At 38.1% G+C, this 11,708-nt stretch overlaps 2 protein-coding genes across 2 annotated transcripts in view; one reads left to right on the top strand and one right to left on the bottom strand.

Moving 5' to 3' along the window:
- Window positions 1–4,975: 4,975 nt before the first annotated feature.
- On the top strand, window positions 4,976–8,175 carry LOC116610157. Its single transcript, XM_032370884.2, has 2 exons — window positions 4,976–5,325; window positions 7,230–8,175. Exon 2 carries the CDS (start codon window positions 7,238–7,240, stop codon window positions 7,940–7,942), a length of 705 nt encoding a protein of 234 aa, XP_032226775.1. The 5' UTR covers window positions 4,976–5,325; window positions 7,230–7,237; the 3' UTR covers window positions 7,943–8,175.
- A 624-nt stretch (window positions 8,176–8,799) lies between these two features.
- Window positions 8,800–11,708, bottom strand: part of LOC5502592 (paired box protein Pax-6) — a 39,698-nt gene continuing 36,789 nt past the window's right edge. The window contains exons 4-5 of the mRNA XM_048727543.1: window positions 11,443–11,639; window positions 8,800–9,116 (exon numbers count right to left, since the gene is read on the bottom strand). Coding sequence (XP_048583500.1) covers window positions 8,853–9,116; window positions 11,443–11,639 — 461 coding nt within the window. The 3' untranslated portion in view covers window positions 8,800–8,852. The remainder of the gene's footprint in view (window positions 9,117–11,442; window positions 11,640–11,708) is intronic.

The following is an 11,708-nucleotide window of genomic DNA, read 5'->3' as shown; positions in this document are numbered from 1 at the left end:
CCACCACCAACTTTGGCACTGTGTGTCTCCGGGTGGATACAATTTACTAGTTTTTCTCATTTTTTTGCTGATAGCTTCTAATCATTTTTCTAGCTCAAGTTCCAATGTATAACTTGGGTTTCGTTCGAAAAAAGCTATTAGCCCACATGTTCATTATAATATTATTTTTGACAAAAGCTGCTTACAAATTCCGTTAACACGAACGGAAAACAACTAATTTCTTGTTCATACGGGGTAGCGTCTCACTCTTGTCAACAGCTATTTCCTTCCTTATTAAAAATATCAGGAGTCTTCAGAGCTGTCCTGTTTTTGTATCACTCTATCCGAAATCCGGATGGTAGAAATTAGATATATATATATATATATATGAAAGATTTTCCTAAAAAAATTATCGGTCCTTATGATATAACAGTACTCTTCCCTTCGTGGATATCATCTTCTGATCTTATGAGAGGTGAGTTTCTCGAAGATCTAAAACATACAATTTTTACAAACAACACATCACTCTTGGGCTGTCAAAAATGCTATTTACAAAATATTCCTCTTGGGTAATGCCCTTATATTCCTCTATCTCCTTTCCTGGTACAATTTCCCTCTGGCCTGATGGGGAATTTTCCCCGAACAAAAATAGACATTAAAAATTCTGACTGTCTAGTCGAAGTACTTTCCCGGTATTTTTAGTTTATCCCCGGTAAACATATTTAACGGAGAGAAATTATTACTTTCCAGCTTTTGAGTGAACCAAATGCTTAAACAACACATGGAAGCGTTTTAGCCAATTTGAGAAAAGCTTTATTACCATGATTGTCTTGTGCATTTTGGAGTTTGTGTCCATCCTTCTGTCTTTCGAGAGTACACTCTCTTTTATATTTATATAAAAACCTTTTTTATAAGAACGTCCAACCTGGGATCTAACCAAATTTTAAGAACATGCCGAGGCTCAGATATCAGAAAAATGTTGCTTTCTAAAATGCAGAATCAAATTGTGCTCATAACAACCTTGATCATTTGTGTAATTCTCTTCCTCATAATTCATTGGGTATTATATTTTTTGTACACTACAATTTAAGAACATCGTTAAGATTTTACCTTAAAATGCGGAAGAAAAATAAGAACGGCTCAGCCTTAACTGGAAATTAGACGTTTTTTATAAAAATAAGAGTGTAGTCCGGTCTTCACCCAACAAGAAGATTGTTCCATTCTCAAAAATTTCTAAAACCGCAACAGTCTTGAGAGAAAACTAGACTCGTTTTGTTTTTTTTTTCTATAAAAGTCAAAGCATTGTAGGTAACGTATTGAAAAAAATCCCGGTTCTGTGAAAACCATGCTGAATATTTTATAAGGTGGAACTAAGAATAATACATTTTTTCCTAAAAACGTAGACTCTTATTCAATTTTGCTTATGTTTTTATTTATTTGATACTCACAAAGTTCGAGAGTTTCGACAAAAATGAAATTTGAAAAGTCCTGCATTTATATAGCTCATGAAGTATCTAATTGCGCACACTCACACGGCGCTTAACATTCACAAGCCCAACTCTTTCAGACCTTTTACTCTGAAAATCCATACAACCTCAAAAAAATGGGTCTCAAAAATTAGTCTTTACAGAGAGAATCAAAGAAATACGAAAAATGTTATCAAAAGCATCCAATTTTGGAACATAACATTTGCATGCCTTATCTAAACGTACTCTTTGGTCATCTCAATGGCTTCCGCAAGATTTGTCTCCTAAAAAATCTAAAATAGCCAAAAGATCGCTAAAAAAGTGTTCGTGTATTTTTGGATTTTATTTTAAGAGGTAGGATCCGGAATGAGTACAAAACAATGCTTTACTGAAAAGGTACAATTTGTTATGTTTTCCGAATCTTGTATCGAAAAAGTAAAATTATAATAGGACTGGAAACTGGATTACGTAAACATGTCATGCTGTGTGCTGCCTTTTTTAAGTGTGTCTGTTCATTTCAAAATCGTTACGAAGGTAAATTAAAGACAAAGAATGTTGGGTCAAACCCTCCTGTTTTTCTCACTTTGATCACAATATAACTTTTATCTTTACTTTTACGTTTTACTCGAAATCCCTTTCTTGTTATTTTATGAAATTGAACAATTTTGGTCGATTACGATTCATATATCGTTTTGATTGCTTGTTTATTACTTTAAGAATGCAGTAAGTGGGAATCTTCATTCGTCCCCGTCAAGCCTCTGTAAAGGCAGCTTTCTCGATTTTTACCATTTTTTTTTTTGCCATTTTTTAATAAATATTGCATTGTTGTTCACTTTTCTCATTTTGTTTGTCCGCAGTGAAACTTCGAAACTAGACCTGAGATGCTTTCATCGTTATTCAAACTAAATTTCTGCCTTTTACATACTTTCTTCCGGTGCGATTAAAATTTCCAGTTTTCATCTCGTGTAGCGGAGGGATATATGAATGCAACGCGTCGGGTGAAATAAAAAAGCCCCGAGGGGATATATGCCGTGTTATTTTTAAAACAAAGTACGATAAAAAAACTTCCGAATTATCAAATCAAAGTAATTTTCTGTTGTTATCTTTAAGCTGAAGCGTTTATACAATTGTAATCTATACATCATAAAGTAATAGATTAGAAAAATGAAATGGGAATTTTGTCAATTTAGTTGATGAAGCATTGAGCTTTTTCTAAAATGGATAATGTGGCAAATTATTCTTTTATGGTAACGCCTCGATTATTTGTGCGGTTTATACGGACTTTCTGGAGTCCAAAATTTTATGGTCATGACAAGATTGCAGCCTTAGTAGTTCAATTTTTTTTTCACAAGTACACTTGAAATGGTGAAAAATTAAAAAAGGTGATACACTGATATTTTGATTGGCAGTGCTAACAAAAGCAATAACGATTCGCGTATGAATTCTCGGAATCCTATCGTATGTTGTTTGGTCAAGGCCAGTAGCCAGTAAAGTCGCATCCCGCTCGACAGGGCGGTAACGTAACAGTGAGAGAAAATGGTCGGCTACATGGATGATAAGAGATACCTTTTCTCTTGAAATTTTGGGCAAAAGAAATAGACACAGGAGTACGGTTATCGTGACTATATCTTCGAGTTATTTTCAAATAAGAAAGATTGAATTTAAAATGTTATTTCTTTATTCTTTTTATTTCATAAGTTGTTTATGAGAATTTCTCATTTTAATCCAGACATCTACTGAGATGTTAGTTTTGTAACAAGTGTCATCCTTACGAACCCAGTCTACTTTTAAAGATCTTTGGCGAAAAAACCGTTCAAACAATGTTCAAATTTAAGATAAAGATAAGGAAGTATCACTCACGTTCGCCAGCACACTGTGATGTCTTGCAATGATGTCCAAACAATGCCATACACACTCACAACCACCACTTATTACAGAAGACTAAAACTATATTAAGTTATCTTAATGAAAATGAATGAAATGTTAGTGTGGAATAACTCGACCATTGTCTGATAGCTGCTTACTTAAACCACTTGTAACATAAACGGAAAGCACTGTCTTGATGAAATGCTTAATCCCAAATTGGAAAAATAAAACAACGAAAGGGAGGGATGCATGCTATTTTGATCTACCAGCTGCGCACATGCTTTCAGCGAACTCAGAAACATAAACAGATATCCCCACCGGGAAATTCAATTTAGAAGGGTGGAATATCCTACAAAAAGAGCCTTTGATTCTCTACAGCGCTTGGGAATGTTAAACGGCATGAAACATGCAAAATTACCTGAGATGCAATTCTTTCCAGGCGTTAACTTTCAGTCCTCTCGTTGAACGCATTTGGAATAAAATTAGGATTTGCAATTTGCCTCGTTCTTAATCTTACGACATGCAGTTTGCCTTTCCGAATAGCAATAACCGGGAGGAGAAAAAGGTGAAACAATTGCGAAGCAACCAGAATGTGACGGCCTGACAGGCAGACTCATAGCAGACGCCTTAAACACGGCTGGAGTTTTGAATAAAAAGATAGATTAGTTTAGTCAATCGAATAATACAATATGCTGTTTAAAAAATCAAATTAATCAATTTTAGAATTTCTCTTTCCTGTTTTACGAATTGTACAAAACCTCAGACTACAGGCATTGGATAGAATAATCAAAAGATGAATGCGTGTGAGCTAAACGAAAGTGTAAAAAAACATAGTTGATCCATTTAGACTGCTCTCATAGACATGGGTTATAGTAGAGAGTAGCGAAAAGAATAAATGGATTGGACGAAGCTTTTAAAAGGGATACTTTTCAATAAAGCATTGAGCCTCTACGTGGGGTGTAATTCCGTACATTGAAATCGAAATTTTAATTCGAAACCTAAAAATGAATCCACAGAGCGTTATAAAATAGATGGTATAAAACAGATAAAAATCCACAGTGGTATTTTTTTAGCCTTTGTAGGAAAAGCGCAAAGAAAATTAGTAAATGCTTACTTTACAAGAAAAGCTTATGGATCGGTTTAGTATTAACACGCGTTTTTCTTTTTACTTACACTTGCGCAATTAAAGGCTGGTATAAAATCATTTTTATATTATGGAAAGAAAAGGGAAGAAGACTGACCATGTGATTATCAGCTATCTGGGTCGATAAGGGAATTTGTTTAGGACGTGATTTAAACAGTGATGGAAAATCACAGCCAAGGGTTGCGTAGGCCGTTAATCGAACCATTTCTCAAAGGAGGAGCCGCCTAATTGAACTCGCTGTTCTTTACTTAATCCTGTAATCCATTTGTAAAGCGTGCTAACTATCCAAATAAGTACTCAAGATCTTGTAGGTCGGAGCGGGAGGTGAGTGGCTCGTAGGAGATTAAGTGAGATAGACTGTTGGCTCCACTTCTTGCAAGGCTCGCACTCCCTTAAACAATCCGCCAGCGGGCCTATGCACCTGCTTTCAATTTAATTGACTTTGCATAAAGTATCCACAAGCTTAGCCAATGTTCCTAGCGGCCAAATACATCCGCTTCTAGTTCCATTTTGTATTCCCCAAACAGACGCTTAGGAAAAACAACAAAAGGGGTTACCCGCTTTGATGACGCCTTTGCGTGCGTCGCTGATGGCCCATTGGTCAAGCAAAAAGCGTTTTCTATCCGTCCCTTTGTCTGCGAAAACTTTTGTAGCCTACGTACTATGGATGTTAGAAGTTTTTGTTGGCTATAGCTTGCGTTAGTCATCGGTGCCAGGACATAAAACGAGGGAATACAAATAAGTACCCTTGACGTCACATAGATTGGCTGTCAGTACAGTACATAAGTGAGGCCATTGCTTTCTCACATTCACTTCATCGGTACCCTGCCACCAGTTTCTTCAACGGCAGCCAACGATTACTCGACAGAGGTAATAGTCTTAATCAAAACATCATTACATTACTTAATTAATGTTTTGCACTGAGCAATCAATCTGTTGAATTAAGATTTAATGCTTCAAGCTTATAGATATTTGCCTTGTTCATTTGTAGCTTTGTACATTTTTTTTTGACAAACCTATAGAAACAATCATGACAAAGTCGGTGAGAAGCCTTTCTTATTTTAAGTGCAGTTTTAAAATTTATAGTATTGGGACACCTTAAGGCGATGTCATCGTTGCATATTCTTTGTAAAATGGATTTTTCGAGTTTAGAAAAAGGATTGCGTGTAAAGTATTGAGAAACAAATAAAACGTATTTTTACAAACTGGAAATAATCCGCCTTCGGAATGTTTTTACAAACATTTTTTTTCGGATTTCAATAATATTATAATCCAATAATATAATCTTTTTAATGTATCTTAGGTGCTAAAGTTAGCGGTATAAGAAGTCACCTCAAATGGTTTTATTTGAAATAAGCACTCAAACTATTACTGTGATTTTTCTTTCCTTTTCGATCCTTTAAAAAAGACTGTCCAATTCAGGAGTTGTTGTAAACTGTCACTGAAAATATATACCGCTCCAATGTCAGCATTTAGCAAATTCTCCTGCTGACTAAACCTGAGAAAAAGAAAATGTTTGTAAAAAAAACTCCTTCTTGTTAAGTTTTTTTTTCCTTTTATCCTTTTAAATTCCGTTCCCACAAAGTATACACCTTTAAAAAAGGCAAAGGCTATTTTTACCCAAAGAAAGCAAAAACTTTGAATTGATTCATAAAATTGCCAAAATTAAACATATTTAATTTTGTTTTTATTTCTATTTTTATATTCAATATTGCTTTCATTTGGATCTGTCTTTCGGGGTGCCGCAAGCCGTCTTCTAGAATAATCCATCGGGATTTCCTTCGTGTTCAATTAGAATTTCCAATCGGGGGAGCTGTTGTAAAAAGTATCAATCAATGGGGTTAGACTTAGCAAACTGTGCTGTAGTAAGCTTCCGTCAGATTACACGAAACTCAATGGCTCTTGATTCAAATACCGCTCCCCGTCGTTAAATTCGATTAAATATCCTGTAAGTAGCGAATTAAAGAAAAAGCACCTCTGCCCATATAAGAGGCTATATGATATTTTAAAAACATCCTGCCTGCAACTTATAGATTTCTCATTACAAAAGTAGTGTGTATCTTAATTAAGTTGTTGGACGCTCGGTGCGAAAAACAATGCCATGTAAATTCGCGTGTCTTCGTTGCGAATAAAGGATCCCGCTTTTGCAATTGTTTGAGTTCTTTACTGAAACCAAAATATTTAAACATCGGTGACGATATATATATATATATATATATGGGGTTTGCAGCAAGGAAAATATATATTATATATATATCTTGGTTTGTAGGAAAAAAACACGCGAACTACCGTTTCATCTCTACAAGCCTGTTTCGTGGTTGCCCACTCATCAGGAGATTTTCTCCATATATATATGACACTAAACTGCATTGTTATTAATAACAACCTTAAATTATTTTGCTATTGATCATTTGTGTAATTCTTCTCCTAATAATTCATTGGATACTATATTTTATAAGCACTAAAATTTAAGAACATTGCGTTAAGAACGTTTTTAGACTTAAAATGCTCCAAAAATAAGAAACGGCCCAGCCTCAACTGAAAATTAGACGTTCTTATAAAAAAAAGTGTGCATGTCTGTGTGTTACATGGCGGCCGTCCATTAGAACGCGAAAGAAAAAAGACACACATAGAAAAAGGCACTGATGTTTTAAGGCAAACAACATCTCGTCACTGTTATCACAAGCACAATGTTTCTACCTCATTAAACAGGCTTTTGAAACCCTTTCAAAGCTCAAGATATCTTCGTCATGTTTTAACTACTTTTATTTCAGGTAACAAGATGACAGCCAAGCTTTGCCTACCTCTGTGTATTTACGTTTTCTGTATACTGCACTGTGTATCTACGAGTAGTCTACGAGTAAAAGCCGACAACAACCCGAGCGACGACGACGCACTTTCGAGATTTTTCCGTCGAGACTGCCATGTAGGCTTGTGGTGCGGGAAAAAGCGTGAACCAGCGATAGAACAATCTAGTAGATTCAAATCCGCCGATGATTGTCCGGTGGGTCTTTGGTGTGGAAAAAAACGATCGGCCAGCAAAGGAGAATCGATTGAAATTTCCCACTCGAACAAGCAGCGCGAACAAGGCGAAGAAGAATCGACTGTTTTGCAAAAGCTGACAGATGGCAACACGGGGCCCCCTGACGAGGTAGCGAGGCGAATGTTTCGGCGGGCAAGCACTAGTTGCCCTCCGGGACTGTGGTGCGGAAAGAAGCGAAGCATCCCCGAGCAAAACCCGAGCGGCCTCGAGCTTCAGCTTCCGTATTTGGCGGGAACCTTGCCGAGCTACGAAGTTAATGACGAAGATGCCCCACAGAGTGACCTTAAAAAGATGTTTCGCCGAGCAAGTACCAGCTGTCCCCCAGGTCTCTGGTGTGGCCGTAAGCGCACGGTCTATTCTAACATAGGGATCCCTCCTCGTCAAAGTAGCTTGAAGTCTAAGTTTGAAAGATCCTGTCCCCCTGGTCTCTGGTGCGGAAAGTAGAAACAAGCATATCTAGAAACTTTAGCAAAATGTGTGATTCCTTTACAGTATTTTCCTTTGACATAATGACAGCATGAACTTCTCGTTAATACCAGGATTAATGAGCAGTTTGTCAGATTATGAGAAAGTTTTAATGAGCAAACGGTTAAGAGAAATATGTATGATGTGCAAGTTTGGTGACGTTGATTTAATGTCTTCGAACTATTGAAATAAAGAAAGGTTATCAACTTCAAGAAGGTTTCAATTTGTCGAAAAATCCCCTACTCCCGTTATTTTTAGGCTGTTATCGCTAAGAGGGGGAGAGATCGCGGTATTGCAGTACTCCATAACACTTTTTTGTGCCGTGCATCTAAAAGATGATCACTCTTTTATTTTCCTACCCTAACGTTTTCCCCACCCCCCACCCCTCAAGTCAAAGGGCTCTGCCAACTCCCTTCCAATTACATATACAAAATGAGGCAATTGAAGTGTGTGATCCAGAAAAGGCAACACCCCTCGCCCCACATCAGTTCCACCCCACCCCCCCCCCCCCCAAGTCAAAGGGCTCTGCCAACTCCCTTCCAATTACATATACAAAATGAGGCAATTGAAGTGTGTGATCCAGAAAAGGCAACACCCCTCGCCCCACATCAGTCCCACCCCACCCCCACCCCCTTGAAATGGCCAAAAAACTAAAATATTTTTTTAGATGCAAGAAGGGGTTTTCAATCCCCTTGAAATAGCCACTAAAAACTCCCTTCTCCCCCCCCCCCCCCCCCCCTTTTTCTGGAATTCGCTCCACTCGCCTCTCGGAGGTAGGGATGTTTTCTTGGATCACACGATTCATCATATATTTCTTAAGAATAAACTCCGCTCCGTAAATGCAAATGCGGTATTTCTTATTTTTGGCTATCGTCCTAATGCCAGTCATTCAATACATGTGCCTGTATTTATCATATAAAAAATAAAAATCATTGCAAGAGCGTGTCGGATCCATTGGTTGACTTTGTGAGATAGAAAGATATGCCATGCACTCTCTCTGACACCTCGTATTGCAATAATCCAAATTAATGTTGCCATGGTAATGGTAGATTGACGCATTTTCTTGAACTGTGGCTCGCGAGGTCGCTTGAGTGACTGCTTTTTGTGATTTCTCTTTGCGTTTTCCTTTGGATCGGCGATTAGAAAACCAAACCTGAAGAAAAAATTGGTTTAGACAATAAATTTCAAAGTCCTGATATCCTAAAAATTTGCGCGCTCTGGATTACTACCTTATCTGCATAATTATCGCGCGCACTTAAATTTGCAATTTCTTGCGAGAGAAAAAAGACCGCGAACTTTGATTTATTAATGATGGCATGTAACGATACTTAAAAAGGAACACTTCTCCACATTACTGTAAGTCTGACTTAAGCAATTCGAATTCAGCTGCCGCTAAGGGACAGCGTGTTGGTTTTGTTTCAATATTGGTCAATATTTCGTTTTTTTTTTACATAAAAAAGGACTTGAACTCTACATTCGCGAATTAAAGCCGCATTATCACCATGTTGCTTCCGGTCGATTACGTAACAATATCCAATGATTCTTTTACGGAAAATGCGAAAAATATTTCAAAATATTGAAAGCAGTGTGTCTATTGGAAGTTTCTTTGAGGATGTGATTGATAATTTAGAGCGGATGGCCTGTTAAATATCTCGGATTTTAATAGATTCTTTTGTCTTTTAACGGTTGAGGTTTCCGTTGGACCTCCGGAAGTAAACTGGTGACAATGCGGCTTTAAATCCCCTGCATAAAGACTCGCATGTGTGCCAAGAAAAGTTTGCGAAATTTAAGATGGGAGAAAATACTCTTGCTCCCAGAAGCGAGGGTAAGCAAGCATTCTTGTCCTTTTTGTGAACCCTGGTGAAAACGCTGAGCCCGTGCTCGGAACTTCACTTTCTTCTTTTAAAATTCTTCATAGCTCTCGGGGTTTTTTTTATTTTGTCAATCATGAATATCGTAGTAAACGTTATATCTGTATTTTATAAATACAAATTAAGATATCCGAAGGTGGATAGGCAAAGGGGCCAAGGGAGAACAAGGAATATGGACTTGCCCGAAAAACGGGAACAAGAGTGAGCAAAGGGGAGCAACGGTGAGAAGGAATACGGACTTGACTGAACAACGGAGAACAGGGTGAGCTAGGCCGAAAAACTGAGAACGTAATGGTACTAAAATCTATCTGAAACACTTTGTAATAAAGACTAGAATTTCCTTTTTATAAAAGCTTGATTTTGAAAGATCTTGCCAAGAGATTGGGATTATTTTATTCCTAAATTTCATATCTGGTAACCTTATAACAAGGGCCTGCCGTAGTAGGCCTCAAAATATTGGTGGTGGGGGGGGGGCACAATACAGAAACATTAAGAAAATATTGTAGGGGGGGCACAGCCACGCCCCCAGTGCCCCACCCCTTACTACCGACCTGCAAAGTGCGTCAGCTTTTTTTATTACAAAGTGCTTTGTTACAGCATGTGAGACTATAAACTTCAAATCGCATGATTTATGATTTTTGGATTTTTTAGAACCTGAAATGCTTCTAAGAAATTCTAGGAGAGTAGATTACGATAGGTATAATCACAGTATTTTCTAAACTTTAGAACACAAAACTTCTTAGAATGCGTGCATTTCAATGTAGCACAACAAATGTTATTTGTAATTGCGTGACTGGACCAAGAAATACAAAGGCTGCAATGTAGACCTACGTCGTAGTGTGCTGCACCAAAAATGCGACAAAAATGCTTGCTCACACTTGCTCCTGGGAGTAAGAGTAAAAAACGCAACACCGTTCCTGTTCTAGGCATGGTATAATACAATGATGAGGTAAATATGTTCAGTGTCAAGCGGTATCTATTTTTAAGGGAAGGTGGACCCTTTAAAGATGGCCAATCACGCCTCCATCGTACGCCCCCCACTCGCACTACATCGAGTGACTCAAAGAAGCCATTTGCATTGGCTAATTCAGCAACTGAGAAACCGTCAATCAAATATCATTAATAAAGTCCCAGACTTCAATCGTGGATGGTAATTTCGTGCAAATGAACCACTAAATGTTCAAATGTAAGTAATAACAAAGGAGTGGTTTATCGAAATTATTTTACTGGGTGTGCCCGTCAAAATGAGGTAACACTTATAGATGGGCGTGTCATCTTTCTAGAGGCCAAGAGTTGCTTGTTGAGAGTGACTTTGATCTGAAAGTGCGCGTTAAGTCGGTGTTTCTTTAATGAGAAATGTCTTTTATCTGAAAGAGCGCGTTAAGTAGGTGTTCCTTTAACGTGAAATGTCTTTTATTTAGAGGTGTGCGTTAAGTGGGGTGGAATTTAGATGGAAGTGCCATTAAGGAAATGGAAACAACCCCTTAGGGGGTGTCCGATGGGAGAGTGTGTCACTTGATCATGTGGGGAGGGGGTGGGGGGTCCTTGACAAGGCTGTGCATTGAATCAATCCTTTAGCATAAGTGTCAAACTGCACATGCGCTATACCTGTACTCTGGATTCTGCGACTCCTAGGCGCTGAGCTAGCGTCTCACGCGCCTGCACATCCGGGTACTTGGCTTTTTGGTACGCGTCCTCAAGTTGCTCGAGCTGATAGGCGGTGAACTTTGTGCGGTTGCGGCGCTGATAATGGACGAGTCGCCTGTGCTTGGCGTTTGCCGCGGAATCCTCGGTACAACGCTGGTCTATAATTTAGAATATAAATAATGTTGTTGATTATTATAGTCCTTCAGCCCCGCCAGTTCCAGTTGGGC

Source organism: Nematostella vectensis, chromosome 5, assembly GCF_932526225.1.
Source record: "Nematostella vectensis chromosome 5, jaNemVect1.1, whole genome shotgun sequence".
Classification (NCBI taxonomy): domain Eukaryota; kingdom Metazoa; phylum Cnidaria; class Anthozoa; order Actiniaria; family Edwardsiidae; genus Nematostella; species Nematostella vectensis.
The sequence above is the reverse complement of the archived record's forward strand: the minus strand, read 5'-3'. Positions and strand labels throughout refer to the sequence as shown.

Excerpts from the sequence above, each read along its gene's own strand:
- LOC116610157 (XM_032370884.2), top strand. The coding sequence starts at position 7,238 with ATGACAGCCAAGCTTTGCCTACCTCTGTGTATTTACGTTTTCTGTATA.